Source organism: Pteropus medius, unplaced genomic scaffold, assembly GCF_902729225.1.
Source record: "Pteropus medius unplaced genomic scaffold, Ma_sr-lr_union100, whole genome shotgun sequence".
Taxonomy (NCBI): domain Eukaryota; kingdom Metazoa; phylum Chordata; class Mammalia; order Chiroptera; family Pteropodidae; genus Pteropus; species Pteropus medius.
This window is the reverse complement of record NW_024342471.1, coordinates 26,776,292-26,794,346: the sequence shown is the minus strand read 5'-3', so window position 1 is coordinate 26,794,346 and position 18,055 is coordinate 26,776,292. Positions and strand designations below refer to the sequence as shown.

Genomic DNA, 18,055 nt, shown 5'->3' with positions numbered 1-18,055 from the left:
CCGTCTCCGTCACATACCTGACCTTTCCAGACTCTTCCAGCATCTCGTCCTTCCGCGTAGACAGAGAGCTCCCGGTGAAGAGGTCGCGTTGAGACAGGGGACAGTGTGACTCCCGAGGTCGTCAGTCTTTACAGGACAGCCCACCCTTGGGACACCCCCGTCCCCCCTCCCCCGTGGCCCGCTGGACTCCGACCGGGAAGCAGGCTCTCCAGAAAGGGGACTCCATGGAGAGACTTCATGATTGTCACCTGGGTGCAGATCATGGTTCAAATCATGGCACATCCCATTCACTTCACGAAATCTCACGTCTTAGGATGATTTTTGAAGAACCGGTTTATTAATTACACTAAAAGCATAAACAATTTGTATGCAAACTCCGACTGGAAAAAAAAGGAGTCGATAAAGATGTTTCTCAAAAATGTCCTGTGCTCACAAATAAGACGAATTTGACCTGTTCGATACGTAGAAATGAAGCAGTGGCTAACAAACCTGAAATGGAAATGGTCTTCCTTCATGAATAATTTTGAATGGATGTCCAATATTCGAACTCATAATAAAAGCCAACAAAATCAGAGGCGCGCTGAGGCTCCACCTACAGGACACAAAGGCTTCCCTGGAGGTGGCCAGGACCCTGTCCACCCTAATCGTGAGCTCTTAAGTCCTCTCTAACGGTCGAGTCCAAAGACGGCCTTGGTCAACAAACAGCACACCCCGATGGGTGATGAGCTTTTGCACACCGATATGAAGTTGTCATACTTCGGAAAACCGTGGTCGTTATTTTTCAAATTCACGACCTGCTGGCTTGTCAGGGGCAACAGGAAGAAGAATGAGCATCACTTTCCAAGTCTTCCTTCCCTGGCCTTCTGTAAAAGTAGTCATCAAAAAAACAGCACCATCCACCACACTGCACAAACAATTCCGTTTTAGCCTAAGCCTTTGCAAACATTCGTATTACAGAAAATACAGTTAATGAAAAGGAATTGCTGGCATCACCTTTCCCCCACAATATTACATAAAAACGAACAACACATTAAATAAACATTCTGTTATCGATAATTAAATATATTAACACCAAAAATCATGTATAAATTAGGAAATAAATGTACAAACTATTTCACAAAGTGCTTTTTAAAATATATACACAACATTCAAGAAATTCTTAATGTAAGACATTTCAGATTGAAGTTTCAGGATAACTTTTAAGTGTCCTTTTCTTTCAAAAAGTATTAATACAGCACTTTAAAAAAACCACATGTAAAAGGCATATTCCCAGAATGGCAAGGAATAAAAATATTCTCACAGTTATCTACGATGTTTGACATTTTAAATGGGAAATTTTAGGCCCCGATCGAGTTTGCAAATTCTGTGAAAACTGTTGGGAAAGAACAGAACAAAATCAAGGGAGATGACATCGCTAATGTGTGTCACTTAGCAATGCAGAACTCCCAAGGCAGTAATTTAACAGAGATGTGTATTTTTAAGCCCTTACCAGTATCAAGGGTTTTTAAAACCCAGCTGCCTACAGAATAAGCGCATCTATCCCAGGAGAGCTAACATATCAAGAATTGGATATTTTTTGTATTTTCTTGGTTGTTCTTGGAAATATATCAGCATTTATTCAAAGATGTCCATAAAGGATTCACAGTAAATACGGATATTATTATCCAAGTAAAAGTTAATTAACTGTCGGTATTACTTAGTGAAATGCAGGATTTTTTTCTCTGACCGGACTTTTCCAAGTGAGCTGTCTTTAACGTCTGCACAGCATTTAAATGGGATTTAACGTCCCAGGAATGTAAAAATTACTCAAATTTCTCTATATAAAACCTTTCCTTTTTCCCTAGGAAGAACACAGTGAAGTTAGTGGGGTTCTTTTTAAAACTGAGATGTGAATTTCAGATATCCCTGAAAGAAAAGAAACACTCGCTTGGAGATCTAAACAAGCAGATCCTGGAAGAAATAACACAACATAAACAACCGTGCCAACTGTTTGGAAAATTCGGTATCGATATTTTAAATGATAAATTTAGAATTGGGCCTATGAAATATTCAAATCCGAGAAATGACCGTCAGGATAAACAGGGGTCAAAGGCAGAGCAACACTGGAGGACTTCCTGCTTCGCTTCGGTGTGGCCGCCCCCCGGGCTGGGCTGATGGGATGCTGCCGCCGTGGACCCACACCTGGAACGCAGCCATGGGCGCTCCTGACTCTAAAAGCAAAACGTAACTTTGTGGAGAAGCGGGATCGGCGAGGGACACAGGCAAGGACCGTTCACGTGAAGCACACTCAGACTTTCCACTGCGGAACAGACTGACCCAGACACAGGAGGTGCCCCGCCCCCCACTGAGGCGCAGGGAGAGGCTGCCGTCCAGGGCTGTGCGAGTGTGTCCAGCTGCGGGGGAGCCCGTGAGAGACAAGTTCACAACCCACATTACAACTGCGTGAGGAGTAGACCTATGGTCTGTGTGTATGAATACGCGGACTATGGCATCTTGTAGACGTCCCATCGCTGGGCTCAGAATACTCTGATTACGAGAGGACCCCTAAAGCTAGCTAGAAACACCGAGGGGGGACAGAGAAGGGGCAGCCTCTCCATTCACCGTGTGGACGTACAACACTATACACAGCACCAGGTAAGTCACACCAGCGGTGCTGTCTCGTGCCTCGGTGCATGTTTGGTGGCATGCCCAGCACGAAATGTGCACGCTTCACATGCGACGCTGCGTGGGGCGAAGGGGCGGCCAACGGGTCCCAGTTCGCCGGAACCGCCAATGGCCCGTCCCTGGTGGACGGACACGCCACGGCAAGGCTCCGTCAAGAACGCGCGTTCCTTACTGCTGGTAATTTCCATATTGGCCCTGCAAGAGACCAGGACACAGGTTGTATCTCTTGTCATGAGTAAAGGGGTCCACACCCAAAGGGGGACAGGCCCCGCCGCGGACCACGTCCGGGGTGAGATGCAGGAGGTGCAGCAGGCACACCGGTGGCCAGCTCCCGCCCAGACCCACACGGCAGGGCGGCGAGCGGCTTTCCCCAGCGTGGTCTGAGCCCGCTCTGCCACCTGTCGCCGTCCCTCGGCCCTCTGGGTCCTCGTCCTAGGACTATCTGCCTGGCTCCACACAGGCCCCCAGACAGCGTCCCGCTCTGTCTGGTGACACACAGGCCCTAAAAGTGCAGCCGCATCTGTGTAGCCGCTGCAGCGTCCCAGGCACGCAGCAGAAGCGATACCGCTGGCACACGCGAACCTCCGGGCACGAGGGGAGGACCCGGACCCGCGCTTCCGACAGGAAAAGCCCGCCGTCCGAGCAGCGTGGGCGTCCACGGAGAGGGAGTGCTTACAAACCTTACGGGCTCAGAGAACTGGCGCTGGAAGGGACCCTAGGAGCCAGCTGGCCCCCTCCTCGCTCCTCGCGCCCACAGGGACACCTGGCCGCGTGGGCAGGGGGAGCACCGGAAGCCTTGCCTGCTCGTAGCCGTACGGCCGCTGCTGCTGCGCGGACGGGCCCGTCTGCGACGCTCTGTAGCTTCCGTACTGCTGTCCTTGTCCCTGCTGGTAGCTGGAGTACTGCGACGGCGCTCCCTGGGCTGGACCTGAGACACGAGGAGCCGTGAGGCCGACCCGCCCGCTCCCTGTCCTCTGGAGTCTCCGGAACACCGGCACCCACACAGGCTGCCGCCACGGTCTCACGTGACCCGGGCTGTGCCCGCCGCCTCCACCCACAGCCCCGGACGGGCCGCCGTCCCGTACGCCGCGCCTGCCTCCTGGGAGTGCCTGGCGTCCCGTAGGTGGTCACTGTACACGCGCGGGAGACAGCGCCCCTTCCCGGGGAAGCTAAGCCACGGGCGGAGGCTCAGAGCGGCCGAACAGCCTCAGAAAACGCTGTCTGTCACTGTCAGTGACGGCTGTGTGGGCTGGGCCTCGCCAGGACCCTCCTGTGGGGCCACCCAAACCCTTGCCCCAGGCCCGGGAGGAGAGGCACAAGCGCGTCGGGGGGACGGGCGGCTCTGGCCATGAGGAGGGCAGGGGTTAGCTAGACCCAGCCGGGGTGCGAACGCCCCGAGCTCAGAACCCGCCCGTTCGCCCCACATCCGGGAGGCCAGCTTTTGCTGCGTGTTTAAAACGTTAGCAGTCTACAAGGCCGTCATGTGGTGGCACGCTATGAAGTCACCCTCCTGTGACAGCAGACGCATGGAAAGGAGCAGGATTCTGGGGAGCGTGGCCGGAAGCTCGGGCGCAGGTGAGGACCCAGGAGAGCCCCATGTGCTCTGGGGCTCTAAGCAGACGTGACCTGCGGGAAGGGGCCAGGCTGCGCTGTTTCGGGTAGACCTGGCCCGGGGTCAAGGCCCCAGAGGACTCTGGGCAGACACGCGGGTCACGACCCTGGCGGAACCTTCAGCTCTGTGGAGCGGCCTGGCCCAGGGAGACGAGTCCATGCCTCTCTAGAGGACGGGGTCTCTCCCTCTGCAAAGCCCACGCTCCAGCCTGACGAGCCCTGAGAGCAGTATTTGCTGATGGCGCCGGGTCTGCGCAGACCGGCTGGCTCTGGCCCGGGCCCCCTCCCGCGAACCCCGCGGACAGATGGGCAGGTGCTGCCAGAAGCTGCTGCCAGGCCCACGTGCGGGCTGTCTCAGGTGAAAGGAGATGGGGCTGGGCTCAGAAGGCCCCACACCGGATCTTGGTTTTGAATCCCAGTCCCCAGTAAAAGGAGCCAGGCCCCTTGGACAGATGGCAGCTCCCACGGCTGGGGCAGGGCCATACTGTGGCCCCAGAACAAAAGGACAGGCCATTAAGGGGATAGGAGCCACCGAGAGAGCTCCCAAGAGGCAGAGCTGGGCCATGGCGAACAACAGAACAAGCAGGTGCTGGTTAAGCCCCCGTGTGAGACCATTGTCCACGCACACGAATGGATAGTGCGAGCGACTCGTGGTGGTGAGGGTGGAGACACGGCCCCAGGATGGGCCCCTGACTCCAGGACTCCCCTGAAAAGACTGGGGTGAGAGGGGGTAACTCGCAGGGACACCTAGCAGATGACCCCAAGTGACCAACCAGTGTCAACGTCAGAGGCAGGTCACGCTGACGGGAGGTGATGAAAAGGGCACCCCGCCCCTGTGGTCTCCTTCCCCAAAGCCACAGCCCAGTCACACCCTGAGAAAGCGCCCGAGCCTGGAGCCTAGGGCCAGGTGGGCCCGGGGACAGAGAAGGACATTTCGGGGAAAGCAGTGCTCTGAACCAGCTGGGCTCAGGCCACAGCGATGCACCGACGTTGGCTTCCGAGCTGACAACTGCACCGCGACAACCGACCAGGTCCCCAGCGGCGTGCCGTGCCACCCCGCAGCTTCCTGGAGACCTAGGCCTACCCTGAAGCTCGCCCAGGCGCACCCGCCGAGTGACAGCGCTGCCAGGCACCAGGCGCCACGGGCACCTCGCTTACCGTAGCCCTGCTGCTGCCCCGGGTAGCTCTGCTGGTTAGGGTACTGCTGCTGGTACCCCGCCTGCTGCTGGGCTGTGCCCTGCTGGTACCCCGCCTGCTGCTGGCTGTACTGGGAGTTTCCTGCAGAGTGAAGGGGACACAAGGTCATTTCAATTGCTCGTCAGTAAACGCGGCTGCAAACCCACCGTGAGGAACTGACGAGCAGCCGACTGACTCGCCGACGTCTCCTATAAAAACAGCTTCCGAGCAGGGGTGCACCTAGGGACGGTGTGGCAGCCCCCTGCTTCCCCGATGTCCACCCCGGGCAGGCACATGAGTCACCACAGGCAGAGCCCTGAGAAGCACCCGGGACGGCCCTGTGGTCACGGAACTCGGGCACTTCCAGTTCAGTGACAGCCAACACACTCGGCACGTTCAGATGCATGTAACTTCCCAACAGGCAGGTGCTTCCATGTGCTTCAGGACCACGGAGCAGGCCAGGCAGCCCCGAGTGGTCGGGGTGGGGGGGGGCTGCTGCAGCCCAGCCCAGCCCGCAGCCGCTCTCAGGGTTCCCAGCTGTCCTCCAGAGGTTGGTGGCAGTGTGAGTGTGTGCCTTTCCTTCCCTTTGTTTTACACAGGAGATGGCACCCCAGACACCCCGGTCTTGGCACTTGGCGTGATCTGGAGGATCTGCCGCAGCAGCCCACAGGGACCACTCCTAACAGCACAGTGCCCTGGACATGCCGTGGTGGACACTGGTTCTGCCCCGCCTTTGCTGCTACTGCAAACCTCACGGCCATGAAGGGCAGCCATGTGCGCTCTGCAGCAGCCCTGATGGCGACTGTGCCCCCGAGCCACCTGCGGGCCCGGCTCCTGAGGGGACTCCTGAGGGGCGGGCTGCATCTTCGCGCCACGGGCCCGGGCAGCCAGCACCCGCTCAAGAACCAGCTGCGCATTACTGCCCAATCCCACAACCCAGGGCTTTCCGTCCAGAGAGTGGCTTCCGCATGTCACCGCCACGCTCTGATGGGCGCCGTGCAGGGGCTGCCAACCCCCAACCCAGAGATGCGCCTCGCCTGGCCGGCGGTGTTGGCAGAGGTGCCCAGGCCACACCCTGCGCACCCCCAGCCTGGCTCAGGAGGGGACTGGGGGTCCAGGTCCCCACCCCCTGGTGGCCTCTGAATGAGGGGGCTCCGAGACGCGCTCACAGCCCTGGCTTGTCACCTGGGCCTGACCCACCCTGAGCCGACCACCAGCTGGACTTCAGTGGGGAGCTGGACTGCCGGCCTCGACCTTCCAGGGACACCCTGGAATGTGGACAGGGCTTTGGGCAACAGGAGCCCCCACTGCTCCGTCCTCCTCGCTGCGGCGTCTGGCCTCTTGGTCCCCTGGCCCCGCCTGCCACGCGCGCCTTCCGCGAGGGGACACACAGATCTGACCGTCCTGCTGCTGCCCAGCCGCATCTGCCGTAACCTGTCAGCTCGAGCTAGACTCGTGGCCTTGTCTTGGGGACTCTACATACTTGGCCTTGTCATGAAACAGTCGGTCACCCTGTGACCCCAACGCGACCAAACCCTCTCGTTTCACGAGCTCGCACCCAGAACGCGGAGACCCAGCCCGGCCTTCCCCCCTTGCCCCGAGCTCCCCGCCCATGCCAGGCACGCGCGCGCTCACCGCCCTCGTAGTAGTGCTGTGTGGACTCCTCGAATGGCCGGTCGTAGCCCTGCTCCGAGTAGGACTGCTGGTAGGCATAGTCGCCGTGTCCTGTAAGCACATGGGGACAAGGGAGGTCAGCAGCCCGGCCAGTGGTCCCAAGGAGACAGCCAGGAGCTGAGTGGGCAGCGGGCCGGGTCAGGCAGAGTCCAGGACTGGTTACAGTGCCAGCTCCCCACAGACTGGGCCAGGTCCCCAGCTTTGGTCCCCTCAGGTGAAGGCAGACACAGCACGTCGTGTTCGCAGAGGACGGACGATGCTCAGGGCCCGGAACGTGACAAGCACCAGCAGCCACAAGCCAGTTGCCGGCGTCACTGCACCATCTTGGCCCTCCCATCCGTCCTGGGGGTATCCGGGGAGCCGTGAACCCTCAGAGGCCTCGTCACCACCCCGTGGCAGGGTCTGGCTCACCCTGCGCCGGTCTCAGCCACCGTCTCACCCAACCACGGACCCATGGGGGCCCTTCCCCTCACACCCACCGTCCACTGTGACCTCCTTAAGGGCCACCTCCAAAACTCTTGGGGCTGCTAACAGTAAAGGAGACGATTAAAAGGAAGGTCATCTGCAGACGTGACAACTGACCAGCTGGAAGACGAGTATTAACGACAACAGCCAGGCCAGGCCCGTCACCTTCTTGAGGGCATTTCATGACAAAGCCGTGCTCCTCCCTTGAAGCAGACACACTGTCTGCTCAGAGGACACGTCCGGCCTCAGACTCCGCTGTGCCTCGGGAAGAGGGACCAGGCACCCATGGAGGCGACCGGCTGCAGCCTGGCCTGGCCTCGTCGCGCCCCCAGTCACGTTCAGGCACAGGGGACACCGGATGCTTGGCTGGTGCCGGGAGCAGCGGTCCGAAGCCGCCAGGCCCTGGCCCCGAGCGCGTGCGGGCCTCACCGTCGGGGTAGTACTGCTGGCTCAGCGGCTCAGAGGCGGCCTGGCCATGGCCGTACTGCTCGCCGCCGTAGTACTCCTCCTGGCCCAGGTACTGCTGGGATGAGCCTGGGGGACGGCAGGGAACGGCTGTTACCATGGGACCCTCCGCCCTCGCGAGAGCATCCTCAGTGGGCCTCGGGTCACGGGACACCCGCCATGCCATCCAGGGCACACCGGGTGCTGTCCCCATGCTCAGCCCCTGGTACCCCGGATTTCCTCTTACTGACACAGGCTCCCGTCCCCGCCCCCCACGGCGGGCTCCAGCCTCATCCACCTCCAGGAAGATGCTGGCTTCGGGGCCCCATGCAGCTCCAACCCCCAGTGTCCTCACGTGACCCCTCAGCCCAGCCCGAGAGGCCCGTGGATGGCACATACCTTGCTGTGAGGGCCGGTAGGGTGCCAGGGGCCGCGGCCCCATCATGCTGCTCCCCTGCCCGCTCTGGCCCATCATGGCGATGGGCTGGCCCTGGTAGTGCTGGCTGCCGCCCTGCGCCGAGGCGTAGTGGGACGAGGCCGCCTGCTGGTGCATCATGGACACTGGGCGACACGACAGACCCCGCTGACCCCGAGAAGCTCCCCGGGGCCCAACTGTACCTTCCCCCAGGGGAGCCTCCCGTTCTCCCCCACGAGATCATCCCCTCAAGTCCACGTCACCCTTCCTGCCAACTGACCCCTACACCAACTCCCACAACGTGCGACACTCAGAAAACTGCCAAGCCGGGAGCCGCACGGAACAGAAACACGGGTCCCTGCCTTCTTGTTCCAGACTGCCCAAGCCTGTCCCACAGGAGCCTGTTGCCCTTGCCCACCCCTGGGACCCCAGGCTCCTGGTGGGTGGCCGGCCAGCCCGCCTGTCCACTCGTCACCTCCACTCAGAACCCTCTAGAGCAGCACAAGGGGATGTGAGCCACGTCAACAAGTAAAAAGAAACAGGTCAGATCTGTTTTCGTGATACGTTTTATTTGACTCAATGTATCCAAAATTTGACCATTTTCGATGCGTCACTAACACTGGGCAATCGGGGACACACCCCACACCCCCCTGGACTAGCCTCGAAATCGCTGTGTCTGACACCAGCGACTCCGTGCAGGCTTGGCGCTCCCAAGCACTCAGCACCCTGCGTGCCACCACGGTGCAGAGCCCAGCTCCGGGGCTCCCACTGGCCCTCCGCCCTCCACCCTGTGCACTGGCCACACCGCACACCCACCGAGCGGGCCCAGCCCCGGCCCCACGGCAGAGCGCAGCCCGCCCTCCTCAGAGCCTTCCCTGCGGCCGCCGTGGGGAACAGCCCAGGCCCCCAGAGCCAGGCCCCACCTGCCCCGCACCCGCCAACCCCCGCCCTGGGGCACGGCCCAGGGGGGCACAGCCCCTAGGGCCCCCTGTGCCACTTGCGCATGCCGGAGGGTCCCAGGGCCAGGGGTGCAAACGGGCCGGGCCGGGGGCGCTACCTGGGTTGGACTGCATGTTGATGTTGGCCCGGGACACGTAGTTGCTGATGGCGCCCTGGCCTTGTAGGGGCACGCTCTGCGAGGCGGGTCCCGAGTGGCTGTAGCCAGGCCCGGAGCCGTGGCCGCCACCCGACATGCTCATGGAGGTGGTGGGCAGCGTGCTCTGCGCTGTCTGCTGCATGGCCACGTGGCTCGGACCTGCGGGGGGATGGGGCCAGGGGCCTTCAATCCGTGTAAAGCCACCGAGGGCCTCACCGCTCCACACCTGGCTCCCTTGGGCGGAGGACTCGGGCCCTCAGTAAGAGCTCCAGGGTCTCCCACAGGTCCCCACCCACAGCCAGGAGCATGTCATTCCCGCCAGAAAGTGCCATGGAGCCCCAGGCCCTGATTCAAGGTGGCCCCGACCCAACAGGAGGGCTTGCTTCTCTGCACGCCACGCCCCCCATGCAGCCACAGACCTGCCCAGGCCACTGGGGGTCAGAGGGGCAAGGGGCGCCCCGCCGTGGCTGCTGGCCGCCAGGGAGCCTTGCCAGTGACTGTCCCAGGAAGCAGACCGAAGCCCGAGCCCCGCCTGAGTGCACCCCGCGCTCACCGTTGCCAATCTGGCCCTGCAGGAGGGAGGGTGGGGGCAGGCCCGAGCCCACCGCGTCGCTGAGGCCGCCCTGGGAGTGCAGGCCCTGGCTGGAGCTGCCCTGCGCCAGCGCCCCGGGGCCCAGGTTCATGTTCTGCGTGGGTGGCTGCGGGCGACAGGAAGCCCATGGGAGGACAGTCAACCCAGGGAAAAACACCGGCAGCCACTCCAGGGACCCGGCAGTCCCTGAGATCTGCCACAACCTCTCACGGTCACCTGGCCGGTGTCTGTAATGAGCCTCTGTTCGCACACTCAGCAAACAAGCCGGATTAGCAGCCTGGACATCGCAGGCCAAGACAGAGGTGACACCGAGCATCTAATGTGAACACTCAGAACCTAAATGAGTACCAAGCTACCGACACACCCTTGGAGGTCCGAAGCTGGGCCCCCTTTCCCGGTGCAGGGAGCTGCTTTGCCAGCCCACTGTGTCCACACCCCTCTATGTCCATCTTAGGCTCAGCCAGCCAGCTGTCTCTGTGTCCCCCCAACACACACGTGCCCCGGGGCCCTTGCACAGGTGGTCCTGTGCTGACCGTGGGCACGCCCCCCGTCACTCCTCAGCCCCCTGTGCTCATAGGGTGCAGAGGGAGACGGCGCTCACCACTGACCCCCTGCCCCTTCCTCTCCCAGGTGCAGACCAAACGGCAGCTCCAGGGTGCACGGTCTACACCCGACCTCAGAAATGAAGTTTCCAGCAGGATCTGCTGGTATTTGCAGGGTGAGAACTCCTATTTGACGGACCAATCAAAACTAGTTTAACATTTTTACTAGCCAAACACATCCTGGTGTGTATGATGTCACCACTTTCCACGGGCACTGGGAGGTAAGCCACTCCCGGCGACACGTTTGTCTTGGGACGCCCAGCCCCACAGTCGATACGAGGCTGTCCTTCCCAAGGCTGAAGCTCGCTGACCGCATCGGAGGCCTGATGGGGCACCTTCGCAGCAATAACTTAACGTGGGGAGAACACGTTTTGAAAAATCAACCAGAAATGAAGTGTTCACAGGAGCGAAGGGTTCACCGCACTGGGCGTCTTTACGCTTTGCTGTTGCATCACGAGCGTGCAGGCTCCCGGCTCATGCTTCAAGTCGCTCAGAAGAGCTTGCGATACAAAGCAAGAACCCGGGCCACCACCTGCCCTCCCGAGAGCCACCTCCCGCCATCTCTAGGCCTGGCTCCTCTGGGGTCACCCCTCTGCCGAGGAGGCCGATGGCACGACTCTGACTAGCACACTCCGGACCCGTCTGACTGACTGACCTCCCGTGTGACAGGAAGGCCCGCCCATCTCGCCCGGCAGTCGCCTCGGCTACCCCAGATCCCCACTCCCGCACCTGTGCTCTGAGGCAGCACCTGACCGCGCTGGGACCCGCCCCCCCCGCCCCCGGGCACTCACGGCGGGGAGCAGGGACTGCATGTTCTGGTTGGAGTCTGCGATCGTGGCCAGGTAGACCAGGTTCCGGTGCAGGATCTGCTGGTACCTGCGGGCAGGTAAGAGGCACGCAGTGAGAGGGGGAACCTGCAGGCCGATCCAAAGCAGAAGTAAAGTTCACCCAGGACATCTCTGCCCTGCAGCCAAGCCCCGGGAACGATGACCCGGAGGACACTGGGGGACAGGGCGAGCAGCAGAACGCTTTGCAATCCAAGACAGGGCCAGGCAGGGAGTGGGCTCCCACTCGATGACAAAACGCTGGAAAGGTGGTGGCCACAGGGGAGGTGCCACCTGGTCTGTGTGGAGAGGAGGGTGGGGACAAATCCTCCTCCAAGTGACCCTGGCACCAGGCCAGCTGGAACCCCCACCCCTGAAGAGGTGCTGGGGGGAGATGGCGTCGCTCGGCTTGGCCAAGCTCAGGCTCCTGGAAGAATGCCCCGGTGTGTGACAGCGCTGCGCGTCACGCCTCTAGGTGAGTGTGGCGGCCAGGTCGTGCACCTACTCTGTCTGGCCCTAGAGATCATATCTGGAGCTCCCTGTCCCCTGGTGCGTGTGCCAACTGCTCGCAAGGCCACGGCAGCGTCAGCCCAGGCCGTCCCAGCAGCCCCCTCGCCTCCCGCTTCTCCTTGGGGCCAGCTGGGGCAGCGCGCTGCCCTCCGAGGGGCGACTCTCAGGGGCGTGGGTGACCCAGGGAGCCCAGCGCCCGCGAGGCCTTCCCGGTGTCGGGCAGACAGGGGCGCTCACTGGGTGCACTCGGCCGTCTTGCCCTTGCTCTGGTAGTCCAGGATGCACTGGATCAGGTGGTGGTTCTCGTCCAGCATCTGTGGGAGAAGCAGACGTGAGCGCGGAGGCGTCTGCGGCGGCCTGGAGGAGGGCTGGGGGTGCTGGCTCCAGTCACTGCCATGAGTACTCCACGTCCCGCGGTCACTCTGACGGGCAGCCCCAGCCAGCAGGACCGAACATTCCGCAGCCCTGTGCAGAGCACACAGCCCTCCACGTGCCGGGTCAGAACCCCGCGGCCCCAGGCTGTCGCCTGCAGATGAGGCCGCGCAGCCTGCAAGACCATGTCTAGGGCCCCCGAGCACGGTGCGCCCATCCACCTAGGGTGGGAAGAAGCTACAGCAGGGCCCTGGGCCCTGAGCCTGGTCTGGAGGGTGTGAGGTCTGTGAAGCCGACCACACGGGGTTCCTCCGGGGGCAGTGCTCACGTCCCTGCACTGTGTCACGAAGACCAACAAGAGCCACCTCCTCGGGATGGCCACTGGGGAGGGGCACCCCTGAGGGTGACAGGGGAAGGAGGAGGAAGGCCTGATGGGACCGTGGGCGGGGACTGCCCCGAGAAGTGAGAGCGGCCCAGAGGGGACCAGGCAGCCATGGCCGCCCCCGCGGGCCCAGGGTCCAGCGAGCACCCAGGCAGGCGGGCCCGGGTGCACCATCGTCCACCTGGACGTGAAGAGACGGGGCAGCGCCCGGCCTGCAACCCATCGGCCTGCTCGGGAGGGCGAGGCGAACTGAGCCCAAGGCAAACACACGCTCCATAGAAAGGCCTCACTCAGAAATTCTCCGAAGGAAAAGCCCGTCTCCGCCAGACTGTGCCTAGCCAGCGCCCAGCTCTGCCAGCCCCCGAGCAGGTGAGGCCCTGGCAGCAAGGGGGCAGAGGGGGACACCTGCCTGTCACCGCGGCACAGCCTAGCACACTGTCCCCAGGGCCTCTGCCTGTGCAATGCGGCCACCTAACGCGCTGTGACTGCGTCCGCTTCTACAGCACCCCGGGCCCAAAGCCTCCCACCACGGGTGACAGGGTACAGAGGGCCTGGCCCCGCCACGCTATAGGGCCGAGGTCAGTGCTGCTAGGTGACCTCCTCAGCCTGGCTTCCCCAGCACCCGAGCCTTCAGGGCCGGCCCTTCTCACTCTGTGCTTCACGGTGCAACTGCCTCCTCTCTGCTGGGGCGCTGACACCCCAATCAGCACTTCCCACCTTGGCCAGAGCCGCCGGGGATGGGAACCACCAGGGGGCACTGTGGGCCCCAAGCTGCCTGCCAGGCTCACCTGGGGGCAGGTGAAGGGCATGCTGGCCATTCACACCTTATGATTCTTTCTCCAACTAATTAACAAAGGAAAAACACCCCGAGAGCCTCCCCCCCACCCCCGCCAAAAGCCGCCCTCACAGGACTGCCCGGCTTCAGCAACCCGCCAGGAGTTCCGTCCCAAGGACACACAGGACGTCACGCTAAAATGTTTTCTGCACAGGACACGCAGTTCAGTGCCGCTCGTAATAGCTCAAAAAGGGGGGCGGGGGGAGTGCTACATGGCCAAAGCCCAGAGACTTAAGCGAATTATGGTAGAACCACATGCTGAAACGTTAAGCAGATTACAAACGTTTTTGTAGTTTTTATCAGCTGTGAGGAAATGTTACAAAATTTGTCAGCATGAGAAGATGTTAAAGTGTTAAAAAAAAAGCACACGGGATGGGGAGCACGGCAGAGGGGCGCGGCCGGCACGGACACGCTGGCTGGGCGGGGGGCAGGAGAAGCGGCGATCGGGGGATCGCTTTATGAACTACGTCAACGTCCAAGCGACGTACTGTATGCTTGAAACTAGTAAAAATAAATAAGTTTATTAAAAAAAAAAAAGGCAGGGCACAGAGCCCTGTCTCAATTCAGTTAAACACACTCAGGAAGCGTCGGGTGCAAGACAGCGAAATGGATGTGCACTGAGCTACCAACCCCCGCGGGCCCGCTGGGAGCGGGGTGAGCGAGGCAGACGCTCAGCAGCCAGCGACAGGGTTCTAGAAGCAGCAAGCAAATGGACACGTGGTAAGTGGCTTAGCGGACCCCAGGGTGCTGGGCGTGGCCCAGAGCCACACGTGCAGGAGGGAGCTGAGGTCCCAAGACCCCAGCCCCCGCCAGCTCCCCGGGCGGGAGGTGGGGAAGGGGGAATTCGGGGAGCCGGGAAGGCATCCCCAGGGAAAACCACCAGCGTGGAGGAAAGAGAGGAGGACAGGGAAGGCAGGAGAGCACCTCGTGAAGCCACCACAGCTCGCTGCCCCAGGTGCGAGATGGCAGCGTCCCCGCCTTCACCGAGAACGGAACCCACCGCACTGCGAGCCCGGACTTCCACCGTCCGGAACTGTGAGAAACATCTGGCCGGCTAAGACAGGAGAAACGCCAGAACTAAGAACCTTGCAGAAGTGGCCACTTGGTTTGGAGATGAGGGGGCAAATGGCGTGGGTGGAGGGAACCAGCAGACCAGCAGCAGCTCAGAGAAAGCCCTCAGAGCCCCCGAGGGAACCGACCCTGGGACACCCAGATCCCGGACTTCTGCCTCTGGGACTGAGAATAAATCCCTGCCGTTTTAACCCCTCCCCAATTTGTAGTAATGTTACGGCAGCCACAGAAAACGAATACGTCCACCTTTCCCACATGCTGCCACCGACAGAACCACTGTCACCGATGCTCCAAGGTGCCCTGGGTGCTACCTGTGCCGGGCATTGTGCCAGGCCCGCTGTGCCTCGGCTTCGGGCTATTCGCTTTGCTCTCCACCTCTGCGGCAGCAGTTACTCTGAGTTTCCAAACCAAGAGCATCCGCACCAAGAGCATCCGCACCAAGGCAACGTAACTTCTGATTTTTGGTCAATTTGTTCTAAGCTCTTTTGTCACAATAATATCACAATAAGCAAACAAAAACCACTTGCAACGATGATGCTGTGACCTTGACAGAGTAGACCCACCAAAACTTTTATACATTGTTAGTGGGTGTACGAAACAATAAAGCCACTTCGGAAAAAAATCTGACCGTTTCTTATTAAATACAGTTTTTTCTATGATCCAGCAATTCTACTCAAAAAAAAAAAAAAATGCCAGGCATTACACCAGGCAGGGACACAGCAGCGTAAGTCAGTGACATGCAACTTGGTAGCCTAAGCAATGTGTCAAAGCGCTATCGTAGGCACGGGACTGCCAGGGGAGCGTGAGGGACGGGACATTTGAGTGGGGCCTTAAGGGCTGAGAAGTTTGCCCGGCAGAAGCCTACCCAGATGTGCTATAGGGCAGCGGTTCCCAACCTCTGTGGCACCAGGGACCGGTGCTCCTATGACAATCTAGCGCCTGAGGATCTGAGGTGGAGCTGCGTCGGTGATGCTGGCGCTGGGGAGCGGCTGCAAACACAGCTGAAGCTTCGCTGGCTCGCCCGCCCAGCACTCACGTCCAGCTGTGCGGCCCGGTTCCTAAGAGGCCAAGGACCGGTACCGGTCTGCCGCCTACCCTAAGGACAAGTTGTACACTTCCTGCTCTCTCACTACCAAGCAGCCTCTGAAAAGCCACGGCTTTCTGAAATGCTCTGAGCACGAGCACACACTGTGGACACGGCTCACATGCATGTGGGACATGCGCCTCTCTACCCTTCTCACGCTGCCAGTGAAGGAGCCCGGGGTACACAGACCCACTGTCAGAACAACAAGACGGGTAGACTGTCAGCCCCACCAGGTCAAACCAGATGGTACTTAAGCAGCAGCCTGTTCCCGGAGGCCGGCAGGCTGGCTTCCTGCCCGCGGATGCAGTCAGCAGGCCTTTCGGACCTGTGCGAGAGACGGGGGGTTTATAGAGCTGGGTGTGGAGGGAAACACCTGGACGAATACTGAAGTCAAAGGGGCTTCAGGAACGGAGACTGAGCTCATCCCACTTAAGCTCCAGGAGCCAAGGTGCCTGGGGGCCCCTGGGATTGCCAACGTGCGCCTCTGAGCCAAGCACCCAACCCCCGCCTCACCAAGCGTTCCCGCATCGGGTGTCACAGTTGGGGCAGACCCTGGAGCCACTGTCTGGGTCCCACTCCTGGCTCCACCCCTAACCGGCAGGCACCTGGCCTACCTCCGCCTCGCTTTCCTCATCTATAAATTGGGGATGACAGTAGCTGTCACAAAGAATTAAATGGGCCAACATCTGCAAAGCCCTTGGAGCAATGTCTGGTATGCAGCAAGCACCACATAAGTGCTCACCAAGCAAAAATGCTTTTAACTCTGTATTTCTGCTGCTTCTCAACTGGCCTCTTTCCTGTTCCGAGTGCACTCAGCCCTCATTTGTCAAAACCAGCCACAGCAAAGGTAGTCTCGAAATAGACAAAGTCCCCGCGTCCTCAAGGAAGAGGGGCCCGGGTCATCAGGGGAGATCAGAGGCTCCTGGGGACTCAGGAATGCTGCTGTTGACCCCAAGAATCTCGAGATTAGGAAGAAATCAACACAGCTAATTGTTCCGAACTTGTCTTCTAAAGGGAAACAGCAGAAAACTTAGTCTCAACTTAAATGCTTAAGAGTTTTGTTAAAAATGCCCCCAAACCCACGCACACCGTGTCTCTAGAAAACCACGAGGCCAAACTTACAGAACACAGGAAAAGGCTGTAAGAAGCTGTAAAGTTGCTGTTAGGTGGTGGCTGGCCCCGGTGTCACGCTGAAAAGCAATGCGACACGCGCCTAAGGGCGGCCGAGCTTGGCCAGCGGGTCGACCCCGAGGTGTCGCGCGCTACTCACAGGGCTGCAGGTATGCCGGAACGGCGTCGCACACTCGGGACGCGCCCCTTTGTGCTTCGGAGTGTCAGCACCTCAGCGAGGGGAGAGCGCAGCCGGCTGCTGGGCCGGGTCACGTCACCCCGTGCGCCAACTCCACCCGCCAAGCTGTGCGCAGGGGCCAGGGGCCGCCCGCCGCGTTGCGCCACTGCCTCCGCCAGCCAGGCGGGTCCCCTCTGCGTCTGGCGCGGCCCAGAGCTATTCTCGGTTTGGCCCCTGAGGGCCCCCATCCCGTGAACCCCATCCCGAGAGCGCCCGGCCCCGCCGCCCTGCGCCCCTGCCCGCGCGGCGCAGGGTGCCTAAAAGCAGCGGGTCCCCACTGCGTCCCGCGCGGCTCCGGGCTGTTCCCCACTTGGCCCCGCAAACATCATCCCGAGGGCGCCCGGCCCCGCCGCCCTGCGCCCCTGCCCGCGGCCCCGCGCGCCCCCGCCCCCGAAGGCTGCGGGTCCCCATGCGCCCAGCTTGGCCCGGGGACACCACCCCGCGGACACATCCCCAAAGGCGCCCGGCCTAGCAAACCAGCGCCCCTGCCCTCGGCCCCCGCCCAAGTTGGCGCAGGCTGGCGGCGGGGCGCTCCCGAGGCCCCACAGGGTCGTGGCCGTCAGCTGCACCCCGGCTTTGTTCGCGCCCCGCGCCCGCCGGCTGCCCGCGCCAGCCTGCACCGCGCGCAGCCCGCGCCCGCGGGCCCCCGCCCACCTTCTGGATGGTTTGCTGCGTGACCTCCCCTTTGCCTCTCGGCCGGGCGGACGCGAAGGCCACCGACATGGTCGCGGAGCCAGCTCAGCCGGAGACCATCAGGGTTTCTTCTCCGGCTGCGCTCGGCCGCCCGAGGTGCTCATTCTCCGCAGTCGCTGGGGGGCGGGGGCAGCGGGGGGCTCCCGCCGTGGGCTCGTCCACCCCGCCGCCGCCGCCGCGCCGCCCCCGGGCCCGCC

General features: G+C 61.2%; 1 protein-coding gene across 3 annotated transcripts; it reads right to left on the bottom strand.

The window, feature by feature from the left end:
• Positions 1–315: 315 nt before the first annotated feature.
• Positions 316–18,040, bottom strand: SS18L1 (SS18L1 subunit of BAF chromatin remodeling complex). 3 transcript variants are annotated; one of them, XM_039864749.1, is made up of 11 exons: positions 17,820–18,037; positions 12,311–12,387; positions 11,531–11,615; positions 10,099–10,243; positions 9,507–9,704; positions 8,434–8,595; positions 8,020–8,124; positions 7,087–7,176; positions 5,434–5,553; positions 3,465–3,592; positions 316–2,859 (listed from the first exon to the last, which is right to left on the bottom strand). In XM_039864749.1, the coding sequence occupies exons 1-11, from the start codon at positions 17,886–17,888 to the stop codon at positions 2,833–2,835; spliced, it is 1,206 nt and encodes a 401-aa protein (XP_039720683.1). In that variant the 5' UTR covers positions 17,889–18,037; the 3' UTR covers positions 316–2,832. The 3 variants fall into 3 exon arrangements, with proteins under 3 accessions (XP_039720683.1, XP_039720682.1, XP_039720684.1); XM_039864748.1 differs by having other exon boundaries at positions 316–3,592; positions 17,820–18,040; XM_039864750.1 differs by lacking the exon at positions 17,820–18,037 and having other exon boundaries at positions 316–3,592; positions 11,531–11,618; positions 12,206–12,339.
• Positions 18,041–18,055: the final 15 nt, after the last annotated feature.